Source organism: Misgurnus anguillicaudatus, chromosome 2 (genome assembly GCF_027580225.2).
Source record: "Misgurnus anguillicaudatus chromosome 2, ASM2758022v2, whole genome shotgun sequence".
Taxonomy (NCBI): domain Eukaryota; kingdom Metazoa; phylum Chordata; class Actinopteri; order Cypriniformes; family Cobitidae; genus Misgurnus; species Misgurnus anguillicaudatus.
The window spans coordinates 50,591,286-50,617,978 of NC_073338.2; the positions used below are offsets into that span (position 1 = coordinate 50,591,286).

The 26,693-nt window shown below is 38.6% G+C and overlaps 2 protein-coding genes across 2 annotated transcripts in view; one reads left to right on the forward strand and one right to left on the reverse strand.

The window, feature by feature from the left end:
- The window catches only part of LOC141349067 (tripartite motif-containing protein 16-like protein), a 267,698-nt gene that overhangs the window by 69,979 nt on the left and 171,026 nt on the right, over positions 1–26,693 (reverse strand). The gene's annotated exons all lie outside the window — the stretch shown is intronic.
- Positions 1–26,693, forward strand: part of LOC129443196 (period circadian protein homolog 2) — a 37,752-nt gene that overhangs the window by 5,674 nt on the left and 5,385 nt on the right. Inside the window, exons 2-19 of the mRNA XM_073857339.1 lie at positions 1,132–1,607; positions 9,598–9,696; positions 9,835–9,992; positions 12,035–12,156; positions 12,672–12,873; positions 13,642–13,693; positions 15,143–15,285; positions 15,931–16,009; positions 17,025–17,131; positions 17,426–17,576; positions 17,762–17,870; positions 17,982–18,116; positions 18,415–18,488; positions 18,579–18,740; positions 20,073–20,194; positions 20,705–20,890; positions 22,504–22,755; positions 24,569–25,491. Of these exons, the coding sequence (XP_073713440.1) occupies positions 1,216–1,607; positions 9,598–9,696; positions 9,835–9,992; positions 12,035–12,156; positions 12,672–12,873; positions 13,642–13,693; positions 15,143–15,285; positions 15,931–16,009; positions 17,025–17,131; positions 17,426–17,576; positions 17,762–17,870; positions 17,982–18,116; positions 18,415–18,488; positions 18,579–18,740; positions 20,073–20,194; positions 20,705–20,890; positions 22,504–22,755; positions 24,569–25,491 (3,468 nt within the window). The 5' untranslated portion in view covers positions 1,132–1,215. The remainder of the gene's footprint in view (positions 1–1,131; positions 1,608–9,597; positions 9,697–9,834; positions 9,993–12,034; positions 12,157–12,671; positions 12,874–13,641; positions 13,694–15,142; positions 15,286–15,930; positions 16,010–17,024; positions 17,132–17,425; positions 17,577–17,761; positions 17,871–17,981; positions 18,117–18,414; positions 18,489–18,578; positions 18,741–20,072; positions 20,195–20,704; positions 20,891–22,503; positions 22,756–24,568; positions 25,492–26,693) is intronic.

A 26,693-nucleotide genomic window follows, 5' to 3' on the forward strand; every position in this document is an offset into this window, starting at 1 on the left:
TGGTAGACATGTCTCCCTAACAAGCTGATGAGTTAAATCGGGTGTGTTAAATAAGGAGACATCTAAAACTTTCTGGGAGGGGTCCTCAAGGACCAGGATTGGGAAGCACTGGCCTAATACATAGACTGACATTCATATAGGATCATTTACTCTTGAATATTTTTTATTTTTGAGAATAAGATTAAAGAAAATTGACACACAGCAAAATCTGCTGGGTCCCAAATTACAGAATGTTAAAAAGTAACACTATAGCAGAGTTAAAAGCTACAATCTGTAACTTTTCCTCTCTTCTACCATCTCTGTTTAAACCCTTACTTGTAAAGTTATGTTCTTGATTTAGGATTAGATGTTAGCTGTTTCATTTAAAGTCATTATGGTGATCAGTGTTTGTTTTAGTTGGACTCGACTCTTGGTAATCCACTATAGCTGTAATTTACTCTAATGATATATTTTTAGCTTGCAGGTGAAGGAGTCATAAGCCAAACGCTAAAACTGTCCTTCTTTAATATGGCCAATCTCAGGCTTTGACCAGGAACCCTGGATCACCCTTTAGCTCAGGGCAGACATTAAATGCCTTTATTTCTTTAGGGCAAAGGGATTAGAGTGTATTTTATCCCTTGCCGTTTCTACAGGACCTTCAGAACATGAAGGGCTGAAAGTCTGTCTGGTCTTGTAGTTGGTCTAGACAGGTGTCTGATGCCTTTTATGTGGGCTCGACGGGAGCGTTTGAAGGAAACAGTGTTCACATGCTGAAATGCCACCTCTGTTTGTCTAAAGGACTGTGCACAGACATCGTAAGAGACAGTCAGGGTCAACCACCTTTGGGTTCCAGACCGAGCTTGACTGGTTTATAGATTGTACCTTGGCGATAGATCAGACATGTTTTGATGTACCGCTGACATTTATGATAACCTGCCGTTACTAACTTTAACCATTCTATTTGTACTTTAGTAGGCCTATTGATACTTACAGTATGGGGTTATTGTGTGTTATACCTAGATTTGATGGTATATGTAGTGCTGGGGATGACATGCAGATTTGCTCAAACCATATATAATCCAGATTTATATCATCATATACCAGGTGTCAGGTCTAAAGTTTCACTGACTTAATCTATCTTTTCCCCCATAGGGAGCTTTTTTCTGCATCTGCATTCTGAAGATACGATGAGCTCCTTGGTCTTTGTTTTATTTCTTCAAACCTGTCTGAGGAGTGATGATGTCTGAGGACTCTGATTCCAAACCGTACCTGTTCTCCTCTTTGGCCGGAGGGCAGGACGAGGCAGCCGGCTGCAGTTCCATGGCTGCGCTGCATCGTATGGGCAGCTATGCAGAGGGGGCGGAGCTTGGCCTGGCATCGGAGGGCAGCGATAGCAGCCAGGATCCACCTGCCTCGCCGCGCAACGGCCGGAAGATGGGGCATTCCCTGCACGAGGACGTGGAGATGAAGAGCAGCGGGTCCAGCGGGAGTGGAACGGAATCTCATGGTAATGATTCCCATGGTAATGATTCGCATGGAAACGAATCCCACGGCAATGAGTCTACTGGGAGTTCCAATGGCCGGAGCAAAGACTCGGCGCTGATGGAGTCATCGGGCAGTAATAAAAGGTATTTAGATTATTTACTGTTTGCTTGTAATGAATGCTACTTTTAAGATGCTACTTTTTAATGTTAATACAGAGCCACAGGCCGATGAAGCCGGATGCTGACAGTGGCATTAAATATATGCTCTGTCACCTGTTGTGCCGCATGTTGATTGCTGACTCATTCGAAATCTGTCAGCAGCAGTTGGTGCTTTTCTCCATTTCTTTCCCTCTTCAGTCCTGCATTAATGGGATGTTTTCCTCTGAAGACTTTAAGAGGCCTTTAAATAGCACCGCAATGACTGTGGTTGCCATAGCAGTCATTTCACATACTGGCAAATACTGTATAAAGCTTGATGTGAAACAATGACAGAAGGCGCACTTTTAGTTTATTTTACCGCATGTGTATTTTGTAGGGCTGTAACAGGTCAGATTTCGGCTCTTTAGTCCAAGTTTCCATTCAGCTAGTGATTAAAATTGGGCCAAAATTGATAAGTATTCATTTAATACTTTGACCAGTGGTGGAGATCTGATAGAGACTTTTTTCCCAAACCAAGCTTTGTAGGTTATGGTTGCAAAGCAGACATAAAAGGGATAGTTTACCCAAAAGTTCTGTCATCTTTTACTCACCTTTAAACTTGTATGATGGTAGCCACACTGTTGACGGCACTTATTGACTTCCATAGTAGGTGTATCATGAGTAAACTAAACTAAACTTTACCTATAATGTGGCAATGATGTGACCTTACAGGTGTGCATATATTGATTCTTTTACAACACATTTAAATGTCCACTGAAGTGCCTTAAAATGTGCAGATTTGTTCGATGTGTTCACATAATTACCACTGAAACAGGAAGTTAGGGCGGGACATATGGAGTTCTTTAAAATAGTCAATAGTGTTAAGTTTACCTCAGCTGGAAATCTGATGAGCAGCAGAAGTGCAGAATGATGTCATAAAATTCTTGAGCTTTATACTGGCAGAAGGGAGCGAGACTGCTGGTTAGGGCTGGGTATTGGCAAGGGCCTCACGATACGATACACGTCACAATACATGTGCCGTGATCCAATGTATCACGATACGATACGTTGCACGCTGCGATGCATTGCAATACTCTTTCTTTTTTTATTAAAAATGTTAAAAAATAAAGCTGAACTTTTAAAAACTTTTTTAAGCCAGAGTGCTTCCACATGTCGGCTTTGAAAGCTGCAGGCGTTTTTAAATTTTCTGCCATTTTCTCATTCACGGTAACTTCTGAGACATTGGCCGAATGGCTATATATGACAGACATCTGTACAGCGACAACTACAGCAGCGGTGGAGGAGGTCGTTTGACGAACACAGAGGGATTTGATTGGTTATAAAATATTGATAGTAGAGACTGAAATATCGATACACTATTGTGGGAAAATATCGCGATAGTTCGCTGTATCGATATTTTTGCACAGCCCTACTGATGGTGTCTTTTAAATGCAAATTTTGACGATGTTTTCGAGCACAATATATTATTCATGTACGGCTAACTTACACTCATACTAAACGCTGAACTTCAATTTAGATTTTTTTTGTTGATTTTTTCAAATACAGCCAATACTGTCAGAATATGTTTTTATATGTAATATTACATAATGTTATCTTATATTGGTTTTGGCATGCATTAGGCCTAAGTCACAAATTAAAAAGTAATTAAGATATAAGTACCTTTCATTTTTATGTAAATTAACTAGTCATTACTGCATTGGTTAGTTATTATATAACCCATTTTATTGAGTTTTTGGCCAAGTTAGCTCAATTGTAAATTTTATTGAATTAAAATTATTTATTTGTAATACGTCTCTACAATTTAAATGACATTATCTGCCCCAGTGCAAACTTTCTGTGTGTTATTGCGTAAGTCAAAGTGTGTGTGTGCTTTTATCAAGATCAAGTTTGAAAGGGATGAAACATCTTGAAACTTTCAGACTAGCAACGTCACCGCTGGACTTCATTATCTTGACTCATAAAAATTCATTGCAACCTCACTTTTCATCACATTTAATTTTTCCTTTCGTATTTCTAAACATGATTTTTGAGAAGAATGATCAGGTATTTGTTTAGGAAAACACTGCAGTGTTATTGCGTCAGCAGTATTTCAGGCCATGACGGTTACCATTGACAACCCAATATTTGTACTTGTATACACAGGACGGGTGCGCCCAAATCGACGGTTTGCACACCACGGTTTATCTCTTTATGAGGCACCTTTGTATTATCTTTAATTATCTTTTATTCTCTCTTTTTGCCTTTTCTTTCTCTCCACTACTAAACCCCACTATAGGGACAGTGTCTCTATCGCACACGTAATGTCTATTGGCCATCCGTCGCTCCAATCAGATACTTTAAGCTCATGTAGAGATTTAAGTGCTGAAGTAATGTTATTGCTACTGTACGTGCAGTTTTTCTCGAGCTCTATGGTAAGTCAGGCAAAACACTATGAAATAAAATGTTTCCTTTGCATGGTTTCTGATAAGCACCCCAATCTTCATTTAGCTCAAGTGGTTCCATGACGTCCACAAAATACACAGTACGGCAGAGTGCTCATCATGGGGTTGTGAGCCTGTGCCGCTAATGTAAAGTCAAGTTGGGCATCATCTGCCTACTAACAGATGCATTTATAAGTGAAATAATAAAGACCCTGCGAGACAGTGCGTAGGAAGAGATAGGAAGCTAGTCTAAACTGGTCTAGGAGCGTCAGCATCACCCTAGAGTAATTCTCTCCATGACTAAAGTGCATCCAAATGAGACATCAGACAAAGTTCATTCTCTCTCTCTCTCTCTCTCTCTCTCTCTCTCTCTCTCTCTCTCTCTCTCTCTCTCTCTCTCTCTCTCTCTCTCTCTCTCTCTCTCTCTCTCTCTCTCTCTCTCTCTCTCTCTCTCTCTCTCTCTCTCTCTCTCATTCACTTAAGGGGATCGCACACCGGCCGCGCAGCTCAGCGCCGCGCAGCGCCGCGTCGCGTCGCGCCTAGGAGAACTCGGAGGTATTGTAAACCGGAAGTGCACATTAAACAACGAACAAAATTCCACAGATCTGGAAGTCTGCATTTGTGGTTCCTTTGTTGAAAGGGGGCGACTTAACTTTATTAGATAATTACAGACCAATTTCAAAGCTTTGTATTATTCAAAGCTTTTGGAAAGATTTATTAGTGACCAACTAACAGAGTATTTACAGACCCATAAACTCCTGACTAATAACCAATTAGGATTCCGCAAAAATCATAGCACTATTACGGCTGTCCTAAAAGTTTTAAACTACCTTGTAGGGTCCTTAGATGATAAACAACATTGTGCTTGCCTTTTCATTGACTTATCTAAAGTGTTCGATATGGTGGACCATGGCTTATTGTTAGATAGACTCAGAAGTGTTGGATTGTCAGACAGTGTAGTTTCGTGGTTTATTTCGTACTTAAAGGGAAGAACCCAATGTGTGCAGGTGCAAGGAATCAAATCTGATTTAAAGGACGTGGTTAAGGGAGTTCCACAAGGATCTGTTTTAGGGCCATTATTATTCACTATATACATAAATTGTCTTGATTTTAAAATTGGAACAGCAAGGTTTCACTTTTATGCAGACGATACTGTGATCTACTGCTCCGCTCCGACAAAACAAGAAGCTATAAGAGATTTACAATCAGTATTCGACATTATCCAGTCAAGGTTTTCTATTTTAAAGTTGGTTTTAAATGTCGAGAAAACAAAATTCATGTGGCTTTCCAACTGTAGGAAATGTTTAGATAGTTCTATGGTTCTTCGAACTTTACAAGGAAACTTAATTTCATTAGTTTCAGAGTACAAATATTTGGGCATTATAATTGACGATACATTAAAATTTAATTCACACATTAATTATTTGAAACAAAAACTAAAGAAGAAACTAGGATTTTATTTTAGAAATAAGTCTTGCTTTTCATTTAGCGCTAGGAAGACACTTGTAACTGCGACTTTTTTGCCAATCCTTGATTATGGCGATGTAGTGTACCAGCATGCTTCCTCTCATATTCTTGCCTCCTTAGACGCTGTGTATCATGGTGCTCTAAGATTTGTTACGAACTGTAAATTCTCTACACACCATTGTGCATTATATGATAGAGTTTCCTGGTCTTCTCTTGCTGTACGAAGGAAAACGCACTGGTATTTACTGATATACAAAGCGATTTTGGGTCTTTTACCATCTTATCTCAGTGATATGCTTAAGCAAAAAGTTGCAGGTAACTACTCATTGCGCTCACAGTCTTTTCACAGTCTGCATGTACCTCGAGCCAGAACTAATCTGGGTAAAACTGCTTTTAATTACGCTGCACCTTCAGACTGGAATACACTTCAAATGACATTGAGGCTGAATCATTTGATTTCTCTCAGCAATTTTAAAATACTTATACATGCATTCCAGAAAGATTTAACGACCTGCAAATGTTTTTGAGATTGTATTTTAATGTTAGTTTATTGTGTGTTGTACTGTTTTACTGTTATATGTGTGTATGACATATTGGGCTGCCTATCTTGGCCAGGACACTCCTGCAAAAGAGATTTTAATCTCAGTGAGGTCCTCTCCTGGTTAAATAAAGGTATATATATATAAATAGCGCGAGCTTCATCAGATAGCGTCTACTTCAAAATGTAAAATATACGTTAGCGGCCAATGGTAATCATTCAGGATGTTCGAGAAAATATGATGTTATTTAATGTGAAACTATGTGAGTGGCGCTCTGTGGCCCGACAGGGATTTGAACAACTACCTGAGTCACAGCTGGGCGGCGCGGACAGGCGCCGCCTGTCCGCGCCGGTGTGCGTACACTCATAGAAAACAATGTGTTACATTTTTTTAGAACGGCGCGGCGCTGAGCTGCGCGGCCAGTGTGCGATCCCCTTGAGTCACAGCTGGGCGGCGCGGACAGGCGCCACCTGGCGGCGCCGATGTGCGTACACTCATAGAAAACAATGTGTTACATTTTTTTAGAACGGTGTGCGATCCCCTTTACACACACAGACACACACAGTTAATGGCTCTTGTCTTTTTACGTTGCCATGTGCCCTTCCTTTTTTTTCCCTGAGACACCAGCTGTGCCCCACATTTCTGTTTCTCTCATTGCATTTATCAGGAGAAAATAGAGAGGGAATTCTGATCCAGTTGTTCTGTCTGTGTTGATTTAGTGCCTTTTGTATTCAAATTACATAAATCATGTTCAAATCGCTGAACCACTGGTATGTGTGTCATGATATATTTAATAATTATTAATATTACTATAGAGTGCTGCTGTAATATATATATATGTAGTATATATAGGGTTTTTCCCTCCTAGGACTTTTTTTACTTTCCCGGCTAAAAAGTCTGGGTTTTTTTCTCCATGGGGGTTTTTCAACCCGTGGAGGCAGCCTTCTTGGGCTTAACTTCTATACGTTACATTAGTAATACATTTACTTTAATGTTGATTTATAGCCGCAGCAAATTTAGCTGCTTAGCTATCGTGTATTATGTTGTGCTATCTGTCAATTTTCTGTGCTTTTCACTGCTTCTATTAATGTAAAGCTGCTTTGATACAATTACCAAATTGTGAAAAGCGCTATATAAATAAAATTGAATTGAATTGAATATATATATATATATGTATGTCTTGTATAAAAACGCAGGTCAAGGCTTCCAAAGCGCGCTCCCGTGGCGTCTTTTTCGTAGCTAAGCAACCATGAGCTGTGGTCTCCTGTACGGCAAGGAAATCTGAATGCCTGATCGGATTTAAATCGTTCATCTGTAACTTGCATCAAATCATATAATTTTCGTCATGCGATCAATGAATCTGGTTGGGACTTTGGAATGTTTCCCCAGAAAAGAGCTGTCACTCAGAAGTACGAGGAGGGGCATCAAGTCACAGCTTCCAATGGTGACATTATATAGGGAGGGAAAACGGGAGATGCAATGCAACACAATTTGAACTACAAATGAGAAAAATAGGCTTAAGCCATCAGGTGCCCAGGTTTTAAAAAAAAAGAGGAAAGATGGGAAACGTGCAAAAGATAAAAGTATGTATGCAGCCATACAGTCTCGTTATGAGTATAATATGTATATAAAGTAGTATGCTAGTATTTTAATATGTCATTATGTAGCTTGCTATTCAATTACAATTAGAGCTTTAATATACATTTTTCTGCCCAACTTATGTAACATTAAATAGCCTACTACTAGCATTCAAAAATTTTAGGATCATTTACACTTATAGGCTGTTTATTAAACTTTTTTAAATACTACTAGATTCAACATTCAAAATGGCTTTATTGGCATGGTAAAAATGATCTTTACATTGCCAAAGCATAGAAACGATAAATAAACACGTTAAAAAAGGTATAGATTTTATCCATGAGTCTGTAGTTTATTTAAATGAAGAACAGAGTCATCTCTTTTTGTGCAAAAAAGACATTTTACTATAATAGCAAATTAACTAAAACTATGTTACTATGAAAGTCAATAATGTGACTGAAGAAATTAATTAGTTTGATACAGTAATATTAAAGGTGCACTGTAAAACCTAACAGTTAACTTAACTCAAACCATTTAAGGAAACCAGTTGCATGAAACCATTTAAGTTTTAAAACACAAAAAATCTGTAGAAATTACAGTATTACTGGCAGCTGGTTGCCAGTAACTTACTGTAGATTTTACATTTATGTTATTTACTGGCAGCAGTATGACTTAATTTGTTTAAGTTCACAGTACTCAAATGTATGTGTTTTAAAACTTAAATTGTTTAATGCAACTGGTTTCCTTAAATGGTTGAGTTAACTTTTAGGTTTTACAGTGTGAGTCTTAAAGTCTTATGTTTATTTGACAGTGAGTTTACATAAAATTTTGTATTTAGGCTAAATACAAATTAAAGATGAACATCAATTTATTTATACCATTTTTATTTTTTGCATTATTTTTTATTTGTTGCATTTATTTTGGTTCAGATTTTGGTCTACATCATAACTCCTATAACCCACCTGTAAAGTGCATTTGGGTCTGTCTACCCGTCTATACAATTTGCATGCAGTAATTGCCACACTTCCCTCCATGTGTGTGTATAAATAATTTTCCCGGATCTCCGATTAGCCTCCTGAATTACCCTCGGTCTATGGATAGCACAAACACGTTACCTTGCTAAACTAAGACAGATGTGATTTATATAATTAACTCATCTACAGCTAATAGGTGTTACGTGTAAAGTCACTTTCTATTCGGAGTTACTTAGGGTGCTATTTATAATCACTCCTTGTGTATTTTCGTCGCCAGATTCTGTCACCTGCGGCTGGACGTAGGCCTCTGTAGTAATCTGCAGGCTATGCTAAGAGGTTTAAACCAATTAGTCTTGGTGATCTACTGTACTAGAAGCCTGCAATGCCAGCTATTCTCAGAGCTGCTGATGCTGGCGTTGTTGGGTATAACACATGCTGTTTTTGAGGAACCGGTGAAGCCGGGTAAAGATTGCGTAACAGCAACATTAGAGTGACCTCCATGTACGAGCGAAAGACCTATTTTCCACTCTTTGTGCGAAAAGATTGAAAATCTGTCTTGTTTTTGTCCATTTATTTTGCTTTTATGTGGCATGACTTGTTCCAGATGGTTTACTGAATGAATCACTTCTTTTTGTGTTCCCATAGCTCATTTGGTAGAGTATGGCGCTGAAGGCAAGGTCATGGGTTCGATTCCAAAGAACACACAAAATGGTCGATTTTAGAAAAAAGCAGGGAAAGCTTGCATGTAAGATGTTACTCATGCAAAAAAATGCACATTTACAAAATAAAGTCAAGGTTTTTATCCAAAGCGACCTACAGTGCCCGTTTTTCATCAGTATATGTCTCGGGATCGAACCCACAACCTTTGCGTGACTTTGGGTTCATGTATAAAGTGAATAAAATAAAGCTACTCACTATGGCAAAACTGTCCAATGTATACATGATTTAATAACTGTCTGTGGTTTATGGCTCATGATGGTGTTTGTTCATTGTACAGCTCCAACTCTCACAGTCCTTCACCACCCAGCAGCTCAAATGGATTCAGTCTCCTGAGTGCAAGCTCGGAGCAAGATAACCCATCTACCAGCGGCTGCAGGTTCGGCAAACATACACCAGACACAAAAACTGCAAATTATTTTTGGTCATATTTGGTGAGAGGGAGGTGTCACATGTTTAGCATATTTCATTAGAAGTTTGTTTCTGAGCCATATGTGTGTGTTTTTGACACCTGCAGTAGTGAAGAATCCGCCAAGGCCAAGACGCAGAAAGAGTTGATCAAAACCCTGAAGGAACTGAAGCTTCATTTGCCTCCAGAAAAGCGGAACAAGGGCAGCAAGTCCACCACACTGAACACCCTGAAATACGCCCTGCGCTGCGTCAGACAAGTGGAGGGTAAGCAACACTTTATCACACCCATTTAACTCTTTCCCCGCCATTGACGAGTTTTCTCGTCAATTAGGAGAAAACGCTTCATTGCCAATGACGAGTTTTTACGGCAATCCTTATTTCCGCTATTATCCTCCAGGTGGCACACTTACCCAACTTAGAAAACCTGGAAGCATCCACTCAGGCCAAACAGTAAAAACTCTGTTTATGTTTTGATCATCGCTCTGAATCTGATCTCTATCAAAAACGCAATTATCTCAGCTTTTTGGTATTTTTTAAGAAACCTACTCATATTTGAGAGGTCCTAAAAAGAGAACAAATGAAGGTAGGATGAAAGTTTTTTTTTGAAAGTAGTATATATTTTAAAAAGGACATTTTCTGGAAGCCAAATAAACTTTTGTGAAAATCAAAAAAAAAAAATGCTGCTTTTTTACAAATGCTGGCGGAGAAAGAGTTAATATAATTTAGCTTTGTTTCATCCTAACAATGAACATTTTCAAGTTCATCCTGAAATTTATAGGAAATAATCATTTTTATTTTGCATGAAGCTAGGGATGCTCCGATCAGGATTTTTGCAGCCGATACCGATCACCGATTTGTAATCTTCGTGATCGGCCGATACCGATTCCGATACCGATTTTTTAAAGCTGATATGCAAGCGCTTTGATGACTGTAACTGTTACAGTCTTTCTAAATAAAATAATACCACGGATGTTGCCTTTGTTATATTACTTGCAGTAATTAGGTATATTATTGTTTTAATAGAGACTCAAATATATAAGCACAACAAATATTTATTCTGCAAAGAGAAATTTAATATGGCTTTAAAAAGGCTTATGTCTCCTAAAAGTACTGAAAATAAAACACTTCACAGACTTTACTGTATTAATTAAATATACACGCATTCATATGAAGTATAAAAATTCTTTAGTCAAGAGCAGAGAGTGATTTTATTGAGAGATGAATTAGGTTACTGTAGCTTTAAGACGTGAGAGAGAGATCGCTCTGTTCACGTGCGCTGATGACAGGCTGCTGTGTGTGTGGGCGGCGGCTGAACGCAGACAAGCAGCTGTGAGGAAAATAAAAGTTTAAACGCTCAAAACTTTAAGACGCATGCAAATAAGAAACTTTTGGCATGAGGATGCAATTGTTCGTGATAGATATGTGTTGTATACGCTGTTTGATGGGGATGTGAAGACGCCTCGCGCTGTTTACCGGAGCGCGATCCTCATAGAAAATACGCATATCTCTATAAAGGCAAAGAGAGACATACAAATCTGCACGCTGCACATGAGCAACAGGTTGTAAAAATGCTCGCGCTACGTAAAAAATGTCTTTAATTGCAGCCGCATTCAGGATCCTTTTGATGACAAAAGTAAACAGAAAGATCGGTTTATGAGATCGGCAGATTTAGCGAGCACCGATCGAGTCATTTAATGCCATTATCGGCCGATACCGATTGGCGGCCGATCGATCGGAGCATCCCTACATGAAGCTGTTAATATAAGAGCACATTTGTTATGTTTATGAAGACAAACTTATATTCATTTTTTTGTGAAAAAATCTATTATTATTATAAGTTCAGTTTCGTGCATTTGTAATACTTTATACTAGATATTTTAATTGGTTAAAACATGTTCCTAGGTTATTTTTCAAAGGGCCAATATTATGCAAAATCCACTTTTACAAGGTGTTTGGACATAAGTGTGTGTTGGCAGTGTCTATACACAACAACCCTACGATGAAAAAAATCACCCACTTCTCCTTTTTAATCCTCATTAAACCAAAGCAGTCTCATAAGACATGATGTTTTGATTCTCTTGTTGGTGTGATGGCATACAAACAAAGCCCCGCCCACAGCCTGACTGACCATGGATATGATATAATAAATGATCTGTGGGGTATTTTGAGCTGAAACTTCACCGACTCATTCTGGACACATCTGAGATTTATATTACATCTAGTAAAAATGGGCATAATATTGGTCCTTTGGCATTATAATTATCATTATATTATTTGCTTGATTTATAGTTTTTTTCTGTTTCTAGCAAATGAAGAATATTATCAGCTGCTTATGATTAATGACAGTCAACCATCCGGCCTTGACGTTTCTTCATATACCATAGAGGAGATAGACAGCATCACTTCTGAATACACCCTTAAAAACACAGTAAGTTTATCTTTATATTGTTACGTTGTCTAGTTTGGTTTTTCTCTGTGCATATCTTTAACTACATGTCATATGAGCATCCAATCAATGATTAGACAGATAGATAATTAGGGATGCACCGATAGGATGTTTTTGGGCCGATTCCGATTTAAACAGACAACTTCTGGCCGATACCGATAATAAACACTTGTATACAATACTATACAGTTGGTCTATTAGCTAATTTTTTCTGCATCAAATTATTTTTACTGAACATGGATTGGATCTAATTAACATTCAACTGACCAACATAATAAGAGAGGCACAAATTAAGCTAAAACAAGTACAATAAGACAGCATGACAACCTTCAAAGGTGGTTTTTGCTATTCAGCATTTATTTTATTAACAACATTAACTCATTTTTTAACATGCATTGTTTTTCTTGCATTCTTGTGATCACTTACTTTAAATATTTATTTTAATAAATGCAAATTTTCATTGGATATCTTTTGATCATGGCATCTTTGTCGTATAGGATATCTTCGCAGTCGCTGTGTCCCTCATCACCGGAAAGATCGTCTACATTTCAGACCAGGCGGCCTCCATCTTGAATTGTAAACGGGATGCATTCAAGAACGCTAAATTTGTGGAGTTTCTTACGCCGCAGGATGTTAGCGTGTTTTACAGCTTCACTACACCATACAGACTGCCGTCCTGGAGCATGTGTACCGGCGCAGGTATAACACAAAAAGACAAACACGATGGAGACTCATTTAACGCTCTGGCTGGCTGCATAAACATAGCTGTTAAGATGTTAGTCTGACCAACTAGCAAATCAGTCTTACTTTTCAGATTCAAATTAGACCATTTTTATGTTACTCACTTGAGGAAGACTAGTGTACATAAAATCATCTTATATAATTTAACATGCAAAAATAACCTTGATATCTTTAATATTGACTGAGTAAGGTGCAATTTTTACCTTGATGCTCCAAATTTCATCATTATGACACTTTAGATTGTATTTCACACATTTAATAGAGGTTCACCTAATTTGTTTATATTCTTTTTAAGCCAACGGCAAACTACAGCCTGAATGAAGGCCGTTTTTGGGCAGATCCGCTGAGCTTTTATTGGGATGAAGCTCTGACGTCAAAAGCTTTAGTAGTGTGAAAGCCCTGCCCTTAATCTTTCCACAATGTGAATACATTTGCATCATTTTTTGTGGTTAAGTGCCAGGACACAGCAAACCAAATGTCAGATTTAGTCTGCCCCACTTCCTAATTCTTTTAGTTAAAGCTGATCTAAATCAAAAAAGAGGGACTAAAACATTTTTTAGAAACTAGCAGTAGACAAAAATGCGACCTGAAATGCTTTAAACACAGTAAGGCTGCTTTGTGGTGGTTAAATCCTGTGTTGATTGAATATACCGAAAACAGCTGTTAATGACATCATACTGTTAAATTAAACCCTTAACTCATTACTATCTTGTTTTTTGCTCTCAGAATCATCACCGTCAGATTGCATGCAGGAGAAATCTTTCTTCTGTCGGATCAGGTGAGTGCGTGTGCGCCCGTTTTAAGGGTTAAGAGTAAATTTATGCTGACTTGCATCTCGTACACCATCTGTTCAACTTGATTTTATTCATGGACCTTTCTATTTTAAATCAGCAGGAGGAAATCAATTACGCTCAACATCTGTATATTTGAATAGGATTTAAATCTCAGTAATGTGCTTGGTTTGATCATGGAAAACATTCAGTAAACAACTTCAAGTGGGGTTTTGTCGTCATAGGAAACATATGGTGCTTCTTAAAATACCACACTGCAAGCCCAATTTTAAGACAGCATTGCATGTAAGGCTAAGATTTGTGCTCACTTAAATCACCAAGTAAACATTGTTGTGTGCACATGTGAGTCATCTTGCATGAGATGACGTGTTGTGTTGACTTTGTAGTCTCAGATGCATTTGAAATATTTGTAACGTTGGGTTGTGCGTCATACCAATTGTGCTCTTCAAAACGAATCATGCAATTGTTAAGTTACAGCTGTGAAAGTAAAAATCCATTGATGGCACACATTTATTTATCTAGCAGATGTTTTATCCAAAGTGAATTACAAATGAGAGACTATCTCAACAGTAGTATTATGTAGTCTAGTGTTGTTTTATTAAATAAAAAGATTAAAATATTAAATGATTTTATTTTTGCATGATTGTTTCCCTCTGGTCTTGCCACGGTGCATTATGGGATTATGTTTTCTGTGAATGATACATGTCTTGAATTATATAAGATATCATAATACCTTTCAGTAACTGCGTATGTGCTGAAAACATCCCAAAGTTGTCTACGTAGCACGCTTCTCAGGTTTAGAAACAGAGCCGATGTTTATTATTTGAAGTTTTTTGTTGAAAGTTCAGATATAGTTGTACCCTTGGGTAAAAGAAATTGTAAAGTATTTATTAAAATTGTAGAGTATTTATTTATTAAGTATATTATTAAGTATATGCATACACTGAAAAAATGATTCATTCAATTTACAATTTGCAATAAATTTATTTAAGCTACATTTCAACAAAAAAATTACTACATAAAATAAAATAAAAAACTTTTGTTTAAATGTAGCTTAAATAAATTGATTGCAACCACTTACCTTAAACAAATTGAGTAAATTGAATGAAGTGATTTTTTTCAGTGTATTAGTACATAGATTATCTTTCGGGTTTTTTCAGCAGGTTAACTATGTGTATAATATATTGGTACATTTTGGTCACATGACATTCAGATTAAACCAAATAAATATATTTTTTGTTAGTAAGTGTTTTATTCAGATTTTTAATTTTTAAATTATTTATTTACATTTTATGATTTTATTGTATTTTTTTCAGCAGGTTAACTTTGTGTAACGATCTGTTAAATGTTTTGCACCGTGGATCTGTGAGCCACATCATTTTATTACTTGTGGCAAAAAGACAATAAAACTAATTTTCTCTATTCATCTTCTTCAGTGGAGGGAAGGAGTGTGCGGGAGATCTTCAGTATTTACCGTTTCGAATGACTCCATACCTGATGAAAGTGCAGGACACTGAACACTCAGAAGATCAGTTCTGCTGCCTCCTGCTGGCCGAGAGAGTGCACTCCGGCTATGAAGGTCAGTCCTTACACTTGTTGTATTATCGCAGCGGTTTCTCTTACGTATAGCTTAGCTTATTCTTGTACATATATGTGGTGAGGAGTAACTAAGCATGTATGTTAAAGGGGTCATAATGTGAAAATCTGACTTTTCCATGTGCTATAATTGGGTCCTCAGTGCTTCTATCAACCTAGAAAATGCGAAAAATAACAACCCTGTAACTTAATGAAAAATAGGTCACCAAGTCAATTTCAGCAAACCACCATTATGGCGATCAGTGTTTGCATTTCATCAGCTACAAAGTGGCAATTTTAATATGCTATAATTAATGATCTGTGGGGTATTTGGGGTTAAAACTTCACATATGCACTCTGGGGATACCAAAGATTTATTTTACATCTTTAAAAAAAAATCTCATATACGACCCCTTTAAAGGAAACATTCAGCAGTTAGAGTTTTTGTCATAACCCTGTGGCCCTGGCAGTTATGTGGTATATTTACATACACAGATATATTTGAAATGCAAATGTATATGCACTTTAAAGTAGCATCCTGAAGTGCTAGTTAGTGAGGATCCTTCAATGAGAAGCTAAAGCATCAGAATTGCACATTTATGATGCCTTTAGATTTTAAGTGTCCTTTTTCTTCGTGTTTCCCCCTCAGCTCCTAGAATCCCGACAGACAAACGGATTTTCACCACGACACACACACCCAGCTGTGTGTTTCAGGATGTGGATGAGAAGTAATAGTGATAATCCTTGTTTTTCAAAGTTTTTTGTTAGCCGAACCCCCTTGACCCAAATTATTTACTTGAAGTTTATCAGTATTTTACATCATTATTGTTATTATTAACTGTTATTAGACCTTCATCTTTTTTTTGTGTGAAACTTTGTGTGCTGCATTTTTGGTAGAATAGATTTTTTATCTCAATAGGATTATTCCTGGTAAAATAAAGGATAAGTTAAAAATCTGGTAATTTTCATTTATTGGTACATTTTGAATAAGTTCTCAAGTAATGGTCACATGACATTGAGATTAAACAAATTAAATATTTTTTTGTTAGTAAGCATTTTATTCAGATTTTAATTATTGAAATAATTTACTTTTTATGATTTCATTATAATTTATAATTTTTATCAACTCACGGACCCCCTGCAGTTCCCTTGAAAGCCACCAGGGTTTAGGAAACCATGATCTAAAATATGACGAATTTTAAAAAGTTTTGGCTGTGTCCAAAATTATATTATTATCAGTGCACTTATTTAATCCCATAATGCATCGCAACGGTTAGCCGCTACCCCTTCACTTTAAATCGCCTGCCAAAGGAACTCCTGTGTCTCGACACAAGATGGCGCTCACAGCACTAATCCTGAGTAGTGTCCGAATTTAGTTTCATTCAAACTAATATAGGGAATGAGGGTGTAGGGGGCTATTTTGGACACAGCCATTGTCCTCTGGACTTGAACATTGCTTATTACACATTTAAAAAAATGTTTGGTTGTTTCAAGCTATTGTTTGGCCAAATATAAAGAAACTCAACCGTTGAGTATACATTAACCTATACTTTTTTGTTTCAGCCCATGGTTAGGTCAAATTTGGACATTTTCTATGTTAAACCAGCGACTGGGTTTTGACCAAATTTTACCCAATTTTTTATTTTATTTTAGCGTGCACACAGCAATGCATGTTATAATGTAATGTAACGCACCTGCTTTGAATCATTTCTCACGATCCAATCTATGTTGTTTATTTGTTAGGGCTGTTCCGTTGCTAGGATACCTACCGCAGGATTTGATTGGCACACCTGTCCTACTGCACCTGCATCCTAGTGATCGACCAATCATGCTTGGTATTCACAGAAAAAGTGAGTGTTTTTGAATTGGACAGGTGGGCTGCTTTATTTGTCTGTCAAACTTGACTCCTCCCGTTACTATTTTTTATTATTCAAAGACAATATTACATACATGAAGTTAACTTTGACCTAACTTAATTTCTCAAAGGTTATGTGTGTCTTTATTTTCTATACTTAAAATACCGTCGGCACTTATACATACTTTGGCTCTTTTTGTTCAAAAAAGCTGGTGGCGGCACAATGCAGATGAGTTATGAATGAAATTTTTCATTTCATTCACCTAACCGAGCTCTTCTTCTTCATCAGTCCTGCAGTATGCCGGCCAACCGTTCGATCACTCCATCCGCTTCTGCGCTCGTAATGGAGAATACATCACCATTGATACCAGCTGGTCCAGCTTCGTCAATCCCTGGAGCCGCAAAGTTTCCTTTGTCATCGGCCGGCACAAAGTTCGCATGTAAGTTCACAAGCTGGGTAACATTTTTGGAGGGGTCCTGATGTACTCTGGCATGCATGTTTTCATGCTATTGCGAATATCGCTATTGCATGCGACACTTGCATTTTGGTTGCATTTGTTGATGCTACTCCATTTCTCCTCCTTTATCCAGTTGTGATTTATGTGATTTGTGTTCATCCTTCCAGGGGTCCGGTGAACGAAGATGTGTTTGCAGCTCCGGCCGTGGCTGAGGGGAAAACTCTGGATTCGGATATTCAGGAAATCACAGAGCAAATTCACCGACTCCTCTTGCAGGTGCTTTTATTTACTCGTGCTGACCAAGTTGGTTTAAAGTTTAACAAAGCACAAAACAGAACTTTTGAAAGTCAAGTCAAAAAACACAAATGTGTGTGTCTTTGTGCGTAGCCGGTGCACAACAACGGCTCGAGTGGTTATGGAAGTCTTGGCAGTAACGATCACCTGCTGAGCCTGCCGTCATCGAGCGAGAGTAATGGACCACGTCAACGCCAAGAGGAAGAAGACGGGAGCCACGTCAAACCGGTGAGTGCCATGACCCAATTAAACATGCATTGCTGTTTGATGCGTGACCTGATGCATTTTCTTAAATATTTAAATTATGGATGAGACATTCAAACAATTCTGTGCATTTATAAATTATTGTGATATCAGAGAAACAGCTGCTTCCAGCTTAAAGAAAGAAGACATTGAGAAGCACTTCTAATGATATTTTAAGTGCATGTACCAAATGAGATTGTTAATGATCATAATTTTCTAATGGGATTGATTTTTCATACATTAAGCACTGTTTGATTTATTGTTTTTTTGTGCATTAATTCAGAGGAGCTTTCAGGAGATATGCAAAGGCATTCACATGCAAAAGAGCCAGGAGTCGAAGAAAAGCCCTACAAGTATGTGTACATGTCTGCACCTGTTTGTTTGCTATTTTAATATCAAATTAATTAATTTCGTAAATTAAATCTTCAACTCCTTTCCCGCACAGAGTCTTCAGAAAAGTCCAGCGGTTCGACCCAAAGACTCTGCGTACCCCGTCAACTGGAAAGATCCCCCTGAGGACCAGCGAGGAGCGGTGCAAGAGGAGTTAGCCTTCAAAGATCAAACCGTCTACTCCTATCAGCAGATTAGCTGTCTGGACAGCGTAATAAGGTACAAAGGCACAAAGTCACAACCTGATTAACAAAGATTTGTTGGTTTGTTCAATTTAATCGATTTATTGATCGTCTGTCATGAAGAGAAGATCCACAGGTGTTTTGTCTGCTCGTTAGAGCGCTTGAGAACTTCTTTTCGTGCGTCAGGTGGACATTTGTTTATTGATTATCTCTTTAACATCAGGAACACTGTCCTAAAAAGCTTAATTTGAAACTGTGCATCATCATAAACCCTTTACTTATGGGAGGTTTTATCAGTTTGCATCTCTGATGTTGATGTTGCTGTGTTTTAAATTAGTGACTTTGCATTTAAAAAATGTTTTCCTTGCCTATGTCTGCGCTGATGTTTGCTAACTGTGCGTTCAAACCAGACGCGAATGAAGTGAATAAATCGCGCTACTCGCACAGTAGTTAGATGCTAGAACATTATGAGTTAATTTGCGTCATTTGCGAGTGAAATTTGCGTCATTTGCGAGTGAAATTTGCGTTATTTGCGAGTGAAATTTGCGTCATTTGCAAGTGATATTTGCTTTATTAGCGCGTGATATTTGCTTTAGTAGCGCGTGATATTTGCGCCATTCGCGCGTGAAATTTGCGTCATTCGCGCGTGAAATTTGCGTCATACGCGCGTGAAATGTGCCGCATTCGCGCGTGAAATGTGCCGCATTCGCGCGTGAAATGTGCCGCATTCGCGCGTGAAATGTGCCGCATTCGCGCGTGAAATGTGCCGCATTCGCATGTGCCGCATTTTTTTTACAATTTGCCAGATTGTCCGACTTCGTCACTCACTTTTTTTCCAAGCAAGATCCTTTTTATTCCCATTTCTATAAAAGTACAAAAATGTGTGGTACAGCTACAGGTGTCCACATACAACAACTATGATTTTGTACTCCATTGTTGTTTCGCATTTCTGACTCCGCTCGATATATCGTAATCACATCAATACTAAAGCAAGCTCCTGATTGGTTAATGTGGGGCGAATATCCGCCACGTGTTATGCTCGTCAAATGCCGAAATGCTCAATTTTTGCCACGTGAATCGCTGGGCAGGATATCTTATCGTTTCTTTGCATTGACTTAACATGTAAATCATTTGCGTTTCATTCGCTTCTGGTGTGAACGCGCCATAAGAGATTCAAGTTAATGTAATAGGAGTTCTACTGTCTTGGCTTACAATAAAACTATAATAAGCATTGATGTTGGGTCAGAATGATACAAAACACTGTCATAAAGACAAAACGACGCCAATCCTATGTGCTTTTATTTTAAATTTGTTCTAGCTAGTCATTCATAAAACTCATTTGCATTCCTTATCTTCATCTCTCTGTAAGGTATTTGGAGAGCTGTAACATACCCATCACAGTAAAGAGAAAGTGCCAGTCGTCTTCAAACACTACATCTTCAGACGAGGACAAGCAGAGAGCCGCTGAGAACTCCATTCAAGTAGCTGAAGGTATTAAACAATCCAGTTTTAATAATGATCCTTAGTGTTTTATACATGACACAGAAGGGCTATTACGCGCACCTCGCCAAAAATTATCAACGCGTTTTATTCTACATGGACCGCAAGCGCTGTGATTTGTCCACTAGAAACCCTCCCGTCAGGAAAAAAAGTAGTTTTGTTTCATTTTGAGAGCATGCAAGCTTAATTCATAAATTTCTCTAAAATATCAGAAAGCTCTTACATATACATGTACAAAACACTGTGCAGCATGTTTACTTACAACATAAGCAGCGGACTCTGACGTAATATTAGTTTGTGTCAATTTAAAAGCTGCCATTTCTTTCGCTCGCGCTTTAAGGACTCCCCCTCTAAGTAATTAGTCAAAAGTGGACAAAAGAGACAGACTAAATCACCACTGGACATGCGTCTCTGTCATTCACTTGTGATCCGCACCTTAACACCAGGTGTAAACAGGGCTCTGGTTTAATCTACTTTTCTCTGTTTTGTCTCTCTCTATAGAATCAGGTCATCTGAAGGGTCAGGTGGGTCTCTCATCATTAGATGTGTCTAAGAAGACCCCTGGCTCTGGTGTCGTGAGCCCATCTCTCGCCCCACTTCCACTGCCCAGTAAACCTGAAAGCGTGGTGTCCATCACCAGCCAGTGCAGCTACAGCAGCACCATTGTACATGTGGGAGACAAAAAAGGTAATTATTCATTCCTCTCTCTCTGTCCGTCCATCTGTCAGATTTTATAATGGCTCTGTTCAAAACTTTGCTGTCTACAAGAGCGGTTGACTTTCTTAGGCAGCATCATAAAGTCATGAAACCTCATAAATTATTATTGTAAATGCTTTGCATAGGCAGCAATGTTATGCTTCAAACCAAATAGCATTGCCTTTGTGACCGACCTGGAAGACTCGCTGTTGATTTCATTACAAATATTTTTTGTACTCAATTTTTAAATCTGTAGAGTATACCAGATCTACATTGCACGATTACAAATACAATGCATGTCACATCTTTACGGGATGTCTGTGAAAAACGCAAACTCAGAAACAGCCTTTAAAGATGTAAAAAAAAGTATGTGGTGTCCCCAGAGTGCTTATGTGAAGTTTTAGCTTAAAATACTCCATAGATAATTTATTATAACATGTTAAAATTGCTACTTTGTAGGCCTGAGCAAAAATGTGTGTGTCCTTTAAAATGCTAATGCAAACACTGATCACCATAATGGTGGTTTGTTGCAATTGAAACTCAATTGTGCTGTCAATTATTTTCTATCTTTCTCTCTGCACTAAATGGCAGTGCCGTGGTTGGATTGTGTAGATTTAGGGGCGGTATTATTGTAATTGGCCTTGCTACCTACATCACAAAACAGGCGAAATCTGAATAACCACATTTTTCACAGAAAATTTTTACCAAAACTAAATTAATGCGTTGATCTTTTATACATTTTCTAGGTTGATAAAAGCACTGGGGACCCAATTATAGCACTTAAACGTGAAAAAAACAAATGTTCACACTATGACCCCCTTTAACAATCTTCAAATAATCATTTATTCCATAAATTCTGTATCTTCATCTGATACAGACTCAAACATAAGATCTGTTTACACACACACACACACACACACACACACACACACACACACACACACACACACACACACACACACACACAGAGAGCTACTAAAGGAGCTGCTCTGAGAAACAGCCAATCAGAGCAGAGCTCAACATTATTATTCATGACCCTTCCAAATAAGGTAATAATATACCATTTCACAGTGGGGGCAAATCCTAAGGTTGTAAATGGATGTATTTTGCATTTAATAAAGCCACAAACCTTCTATGTAGATGTCAGAAAACAATTAAGCATATTTTTTCAATGCATTCTTTGGCATCTTTATGTCTGTGAATGAAAAAAAACATAATGTTGCTGCCTGCTGCAAAAGCTTTCAAATTCTGTCTGCATAGGCAGCTGACGAGCATTCAGAACAGAGCCATTGAGTTTACTTGTGTTCAAGCTTTTCTTTTGTCTGTTCCTTAGCAAAACACTTTTTTCATTATAGTCATATCCTCAACAAGAAACATCTCTTCACAGCAACAGTTCTCTTCCTTACAAAGTTAGTAAAAACATCCCACAATGATAGGGACAAAAAGATGATTGAGTTGATTTTACTGTGCCAGTCAGCCTTTTCCAAGAATAGATGCATATTCTTGTGCAGGGCTTTGAAGCACCAGTAAACGTGTGATGGTTGGTCCACCTGTGTTTGCTCTTGTTGATTTTAAAGTTAACCGTGTGTTCTTGTTCTTGGCAGAGATCATAGAGGACGTCCCCAGCGCTGAAGGCACTGAAGCTCAGGTTCTTACCGTACCACCGGCCGCAGTCTCACCGCAAGGGAGAGAGGCTTACAAGAAACTGGGCCTAACCAAGCAGGTTCTGGCAGCACACACCCAGAAAGAAGAGCAGGCTTTCCTCAGCCGCTTCAGAGAGCTGCGCGGCGTGCACGCTTTTAAAGCAGACTGTTCCCTCTACCTGGAAAGGCAAAAGGGACAGGTGGCATCCGAGGGTAAGCAAGGATTCATTGTTCACTTGTTTGAATGTTCACAATGCAGCTCTTTCTTTATGAAAAATCTCCATTGTATTGGTAGAGCATGGCGTCAGCAATGGTTGAATACTAATAATAGAAATGTATAGATTGAATGCAATGTTAGTTAGATTTACACAACTTGATTTAGTTGGCTTGGGGGTCACATGAAACAATAGGGGTGTAGGTGAAGGACTTGTATTTCTCTAATTGGAGTATCAATCACAGACCAGGTGAACCAGTAATTGCTGTAATTCAAGGGTGCCCAAACTCGGTCTTCGAGGGCTGGAATCCTGAAGAGCTCCAACTTGCCTCAGCACACCTGCCTGGAGGTTTCTAATATGCTTAGCAAGACTGAATTTGGGCCCCCCTGCTGTAATTATTGAATGATTTATTAAAAAGATTTTAACATAATTAAAGCAATTACAGCATTTACATTTATGCATTTGCCCCAGGTCTTCATGGGTCCACTTAGATCTGAAAACCTGAGGTCCGACCCGAGACTCGAGCGGGTTCTAACATTTTCACGTGTGCCTCGGACACGGGTCGGGTATAATATTAGTGGCTCAGGTAATTTAAAATGCATGCGTATTTGCCGAACGGACCCGAGAAAACTCATAGGTTAATTTTCATTGAAACAGACCTGTTTACCTTGGTGTCGTCGTCAGATAACAAATGAAAATAATTGGCCACCAGGGTTTCTTTCTATCCAACATACTGTGTTTTCTGAACTATAAGTCGCTCCGGAGTATAAGTCACATCAGTCAAAAGTGCGTTTTGAAGAGGAAAAAACATATATAAGTCACACTGGACTATATGTCGCGTTTATTTAGAAGCTGATTTCACAAAATCCAAGCCGAAGAACAGACTTTTAATCTGGAAAGGCAAGTTATTCAACTAAACAATAGCTCACAGAACAGCAGGCTGAATAGGTGTCCGTACATCTTAACGTAACATTATCAGTTATTTACACGATAAAAAGTAGCATACAGAACATACCTGGGAGGCTGAATAGGCTAAATTAACACGACGAGCCAAATCAAGTTCACCAAGCTCCTGAATCCATTGAATTACATAAATACAGGAGCAGCATATAGCTGACTCTCGCGGTAATGGTTTCTCTTGGTTCATATGAAATAATTTTGATGTATAAGTCGTACCTGACTAGAAGTTCAAGGACCCGCCAAACTATGAAAAAAGTGTGACTTATAGTCCAGAAAATACGGTAAGACGGTGTCATTTATATTTGGGATAAAAAATTGCCACTGGTTCGGGTCTAATTTTCTCAGGTTTGTCTCGGGTGAGGTCTTTATGCATGTTGGGTTTGGGTAAAAAGTGATTCAGGTCATTTCGGGTAGGGGACATTTCTTTGGACCCAAGATGACCTCTAATTTAAATTGTCCTATGACCTTTTGCATTGATAACACAAATATTTACAAGTTGAGCCACAGGAACACCAAGATGACATTATGGGTCAGTTTTCCAGACAGGGTTTAGGTTAAGCCAGGACTAGGCCTTAGTTACATTAGGACATTTAAGTAGTTTTTACAAACATAACTTACAAAAAACAACTGCCCCAACTCACATTATGTGACCTGTCCCGTACCCAAGTACGTTTGACCCCAAAGTACGCTTCATTTGGCTAGTGTGATCGCTCTGTACTGTACCAGAGGTACTGTACGCTTTGCAGAGGTGGTCTCGGGTTACGGTTCACTTGATTCGGAGGTGGGGCAGAATTCGGTTTATGACATTGAGTTTAAAGGAAGCTTAACTTTGTCACTCTTTTTTTCTTCAGCTGTTCCTGCTCCAGCACGCTTGTGTAAGCCGAGTGGAGGCGCACCAGAAACCACTGGAACTCGCAGAGGTCGCAACAAAAAGACTAAATCCAAGCGCGTCAAGCCAAACGAGTCCTCCGATAGCACTCCATCTGGTCGTAGACCGGCACCCAGACCTCAGCTGCAGGGTCTCAACCAGACCTCCTGGTCTCCATCAGACACGTCACAATCCACGTACCCCATCGCCTATCCGGCTGTGATGCCCGCGTACCCGCTTCAGGTGTACCCGGGGGCTGGTCCCATGCCGCCCAGGGTGGATGCTCCTATGTCGGGTTTTGGGGACAGTCAGTGCAGCCAGGATCCACGCATTCCAATGCAACCCATCCAGACGCCATACTCCGCTCCTCTGGTCACACCCATGGTGGCCCTGGTGCTGCCCAACTACATGTTTCCACAGATGGGCGGTGCCCCGCGGCAGCCTTTCTACCCGAAGCAGGGAAGTTTCCCCGCCCAGCCTTCCTTTCCACAGCCCACTTTCGCTCCACAGGCGCCGTTTCCTCCTCAGTCCGCTTTTACTATACAGACTCAATTTACCCCTCAGAACCCTTTCACCCCACAGACTGCATTTCAGCCACAACCGTTCGCTTTCACGTGTCCGGATGAGCCCCCGAAACCCCCGGAACCTGACCTGAGGGAGGAGCAATCGCGGAGCCCAACCCCTCAGTCCGTGGGCGGGGGCGGCCCACCCTCCCCACCTTTGTTTCAATCACGGTGCAGTTCGCCATTGCAGCTGAACCTTCTGCAGTTAGAGGAGACTCAACGCTGTGCTGAGAGACTGGAGAGCACAGCGCCCTCTATTGTACCACAACAGAGCTACAGCAGTGTTGTTGAGAAAGCATTGAGTGCAGCTGGAAAAGCTAAAATTGACAAGGTTGTGCAACAGGTAGGGAGTTTTTTTTTTTTTACTTGAGCATGATAACAGCACACATTTTTGAACTTTTATGTTTTGAACACCTTTATGTTTATACGTATATTTGTGCATTTGGCAGACACTTTTGTTAAGCTATTTAAGCTACATTTTTATGAATTTGTCCGATTTCTGGGAATCAAGTCGAGGAATACCTAAACAATTGAGCTACAGAAATACTTTTCTTCTCTTATTATTTTATCTCTTTGACCTGGATAGCAAACTTTTTGTGCACCAACATGTGGTTGTTTTTCAAACAAGGGAGTTAAATTATCCACAATTACTTCTGAACCCAAAAGGTCAAATGGATATAATGTCTACTAGAGTTCCAGTTTTAAATATTAACATTATTAGCACAGCTTTGTCTTACATTAGAAGAAAAAAGGTGACCTGTGATGGCAAAATGAGCAAATTATAAAAATTTGTTATTTATTTTTTGACATTATCTATTAAAAAAAACTTCAAAACGATGTATGATTTGTTGGATTTTGACAAAAAAATGATAAGAGTCAGCAAAGTCAGTTTTGAGAAAAATAGAGTTAAAGGTTCAAAAACAAAATCACCGCACTGATAAAACTAATAAATTTAGACCACACAAAGTTAAAAACTCACATATTAAAACGTACTGAATTATATAAATATAAAATATAAAAAATACAATACTGAAGCGCTTTGAGATGCTACTTTTAAAGGCGCTTTAGAAAGTATTATTATTATTATTATTATTATTATTATTATTATTATTATTATTATATGTATATATGTTTCTTTTTTCTTTCTTTCTTTTTTGATTGACATTGAGACAGACAGGTTTAAGATCTACTGTAATGCAAGGATCTAATATAATGTTCTTAGAACGATGAGCTATGTAAAAATCTACGCATTACAAAAAAGGCGGGACTTAGAGGAGCTACAATAATGTACGCTATGCGAAAAATAATGTTTTTTAAACCTTAAACCACACGAACACATTGTATTAAACCATATACATAAAGTAATGTGTTTTTAGATGCGGAATACGGGCCCTTTAACATCAAGCAAGTCCTGCACTTTACTTTCTAATTCCTGCATGTTTTAAAACCGAAACCAAAATGTCAGATGTGGATGGACATGCATCTTTGTATTAGATTAAGCATTTATAGGACAGGTACACCTCTCTTAAAATGTACAAATAAAGA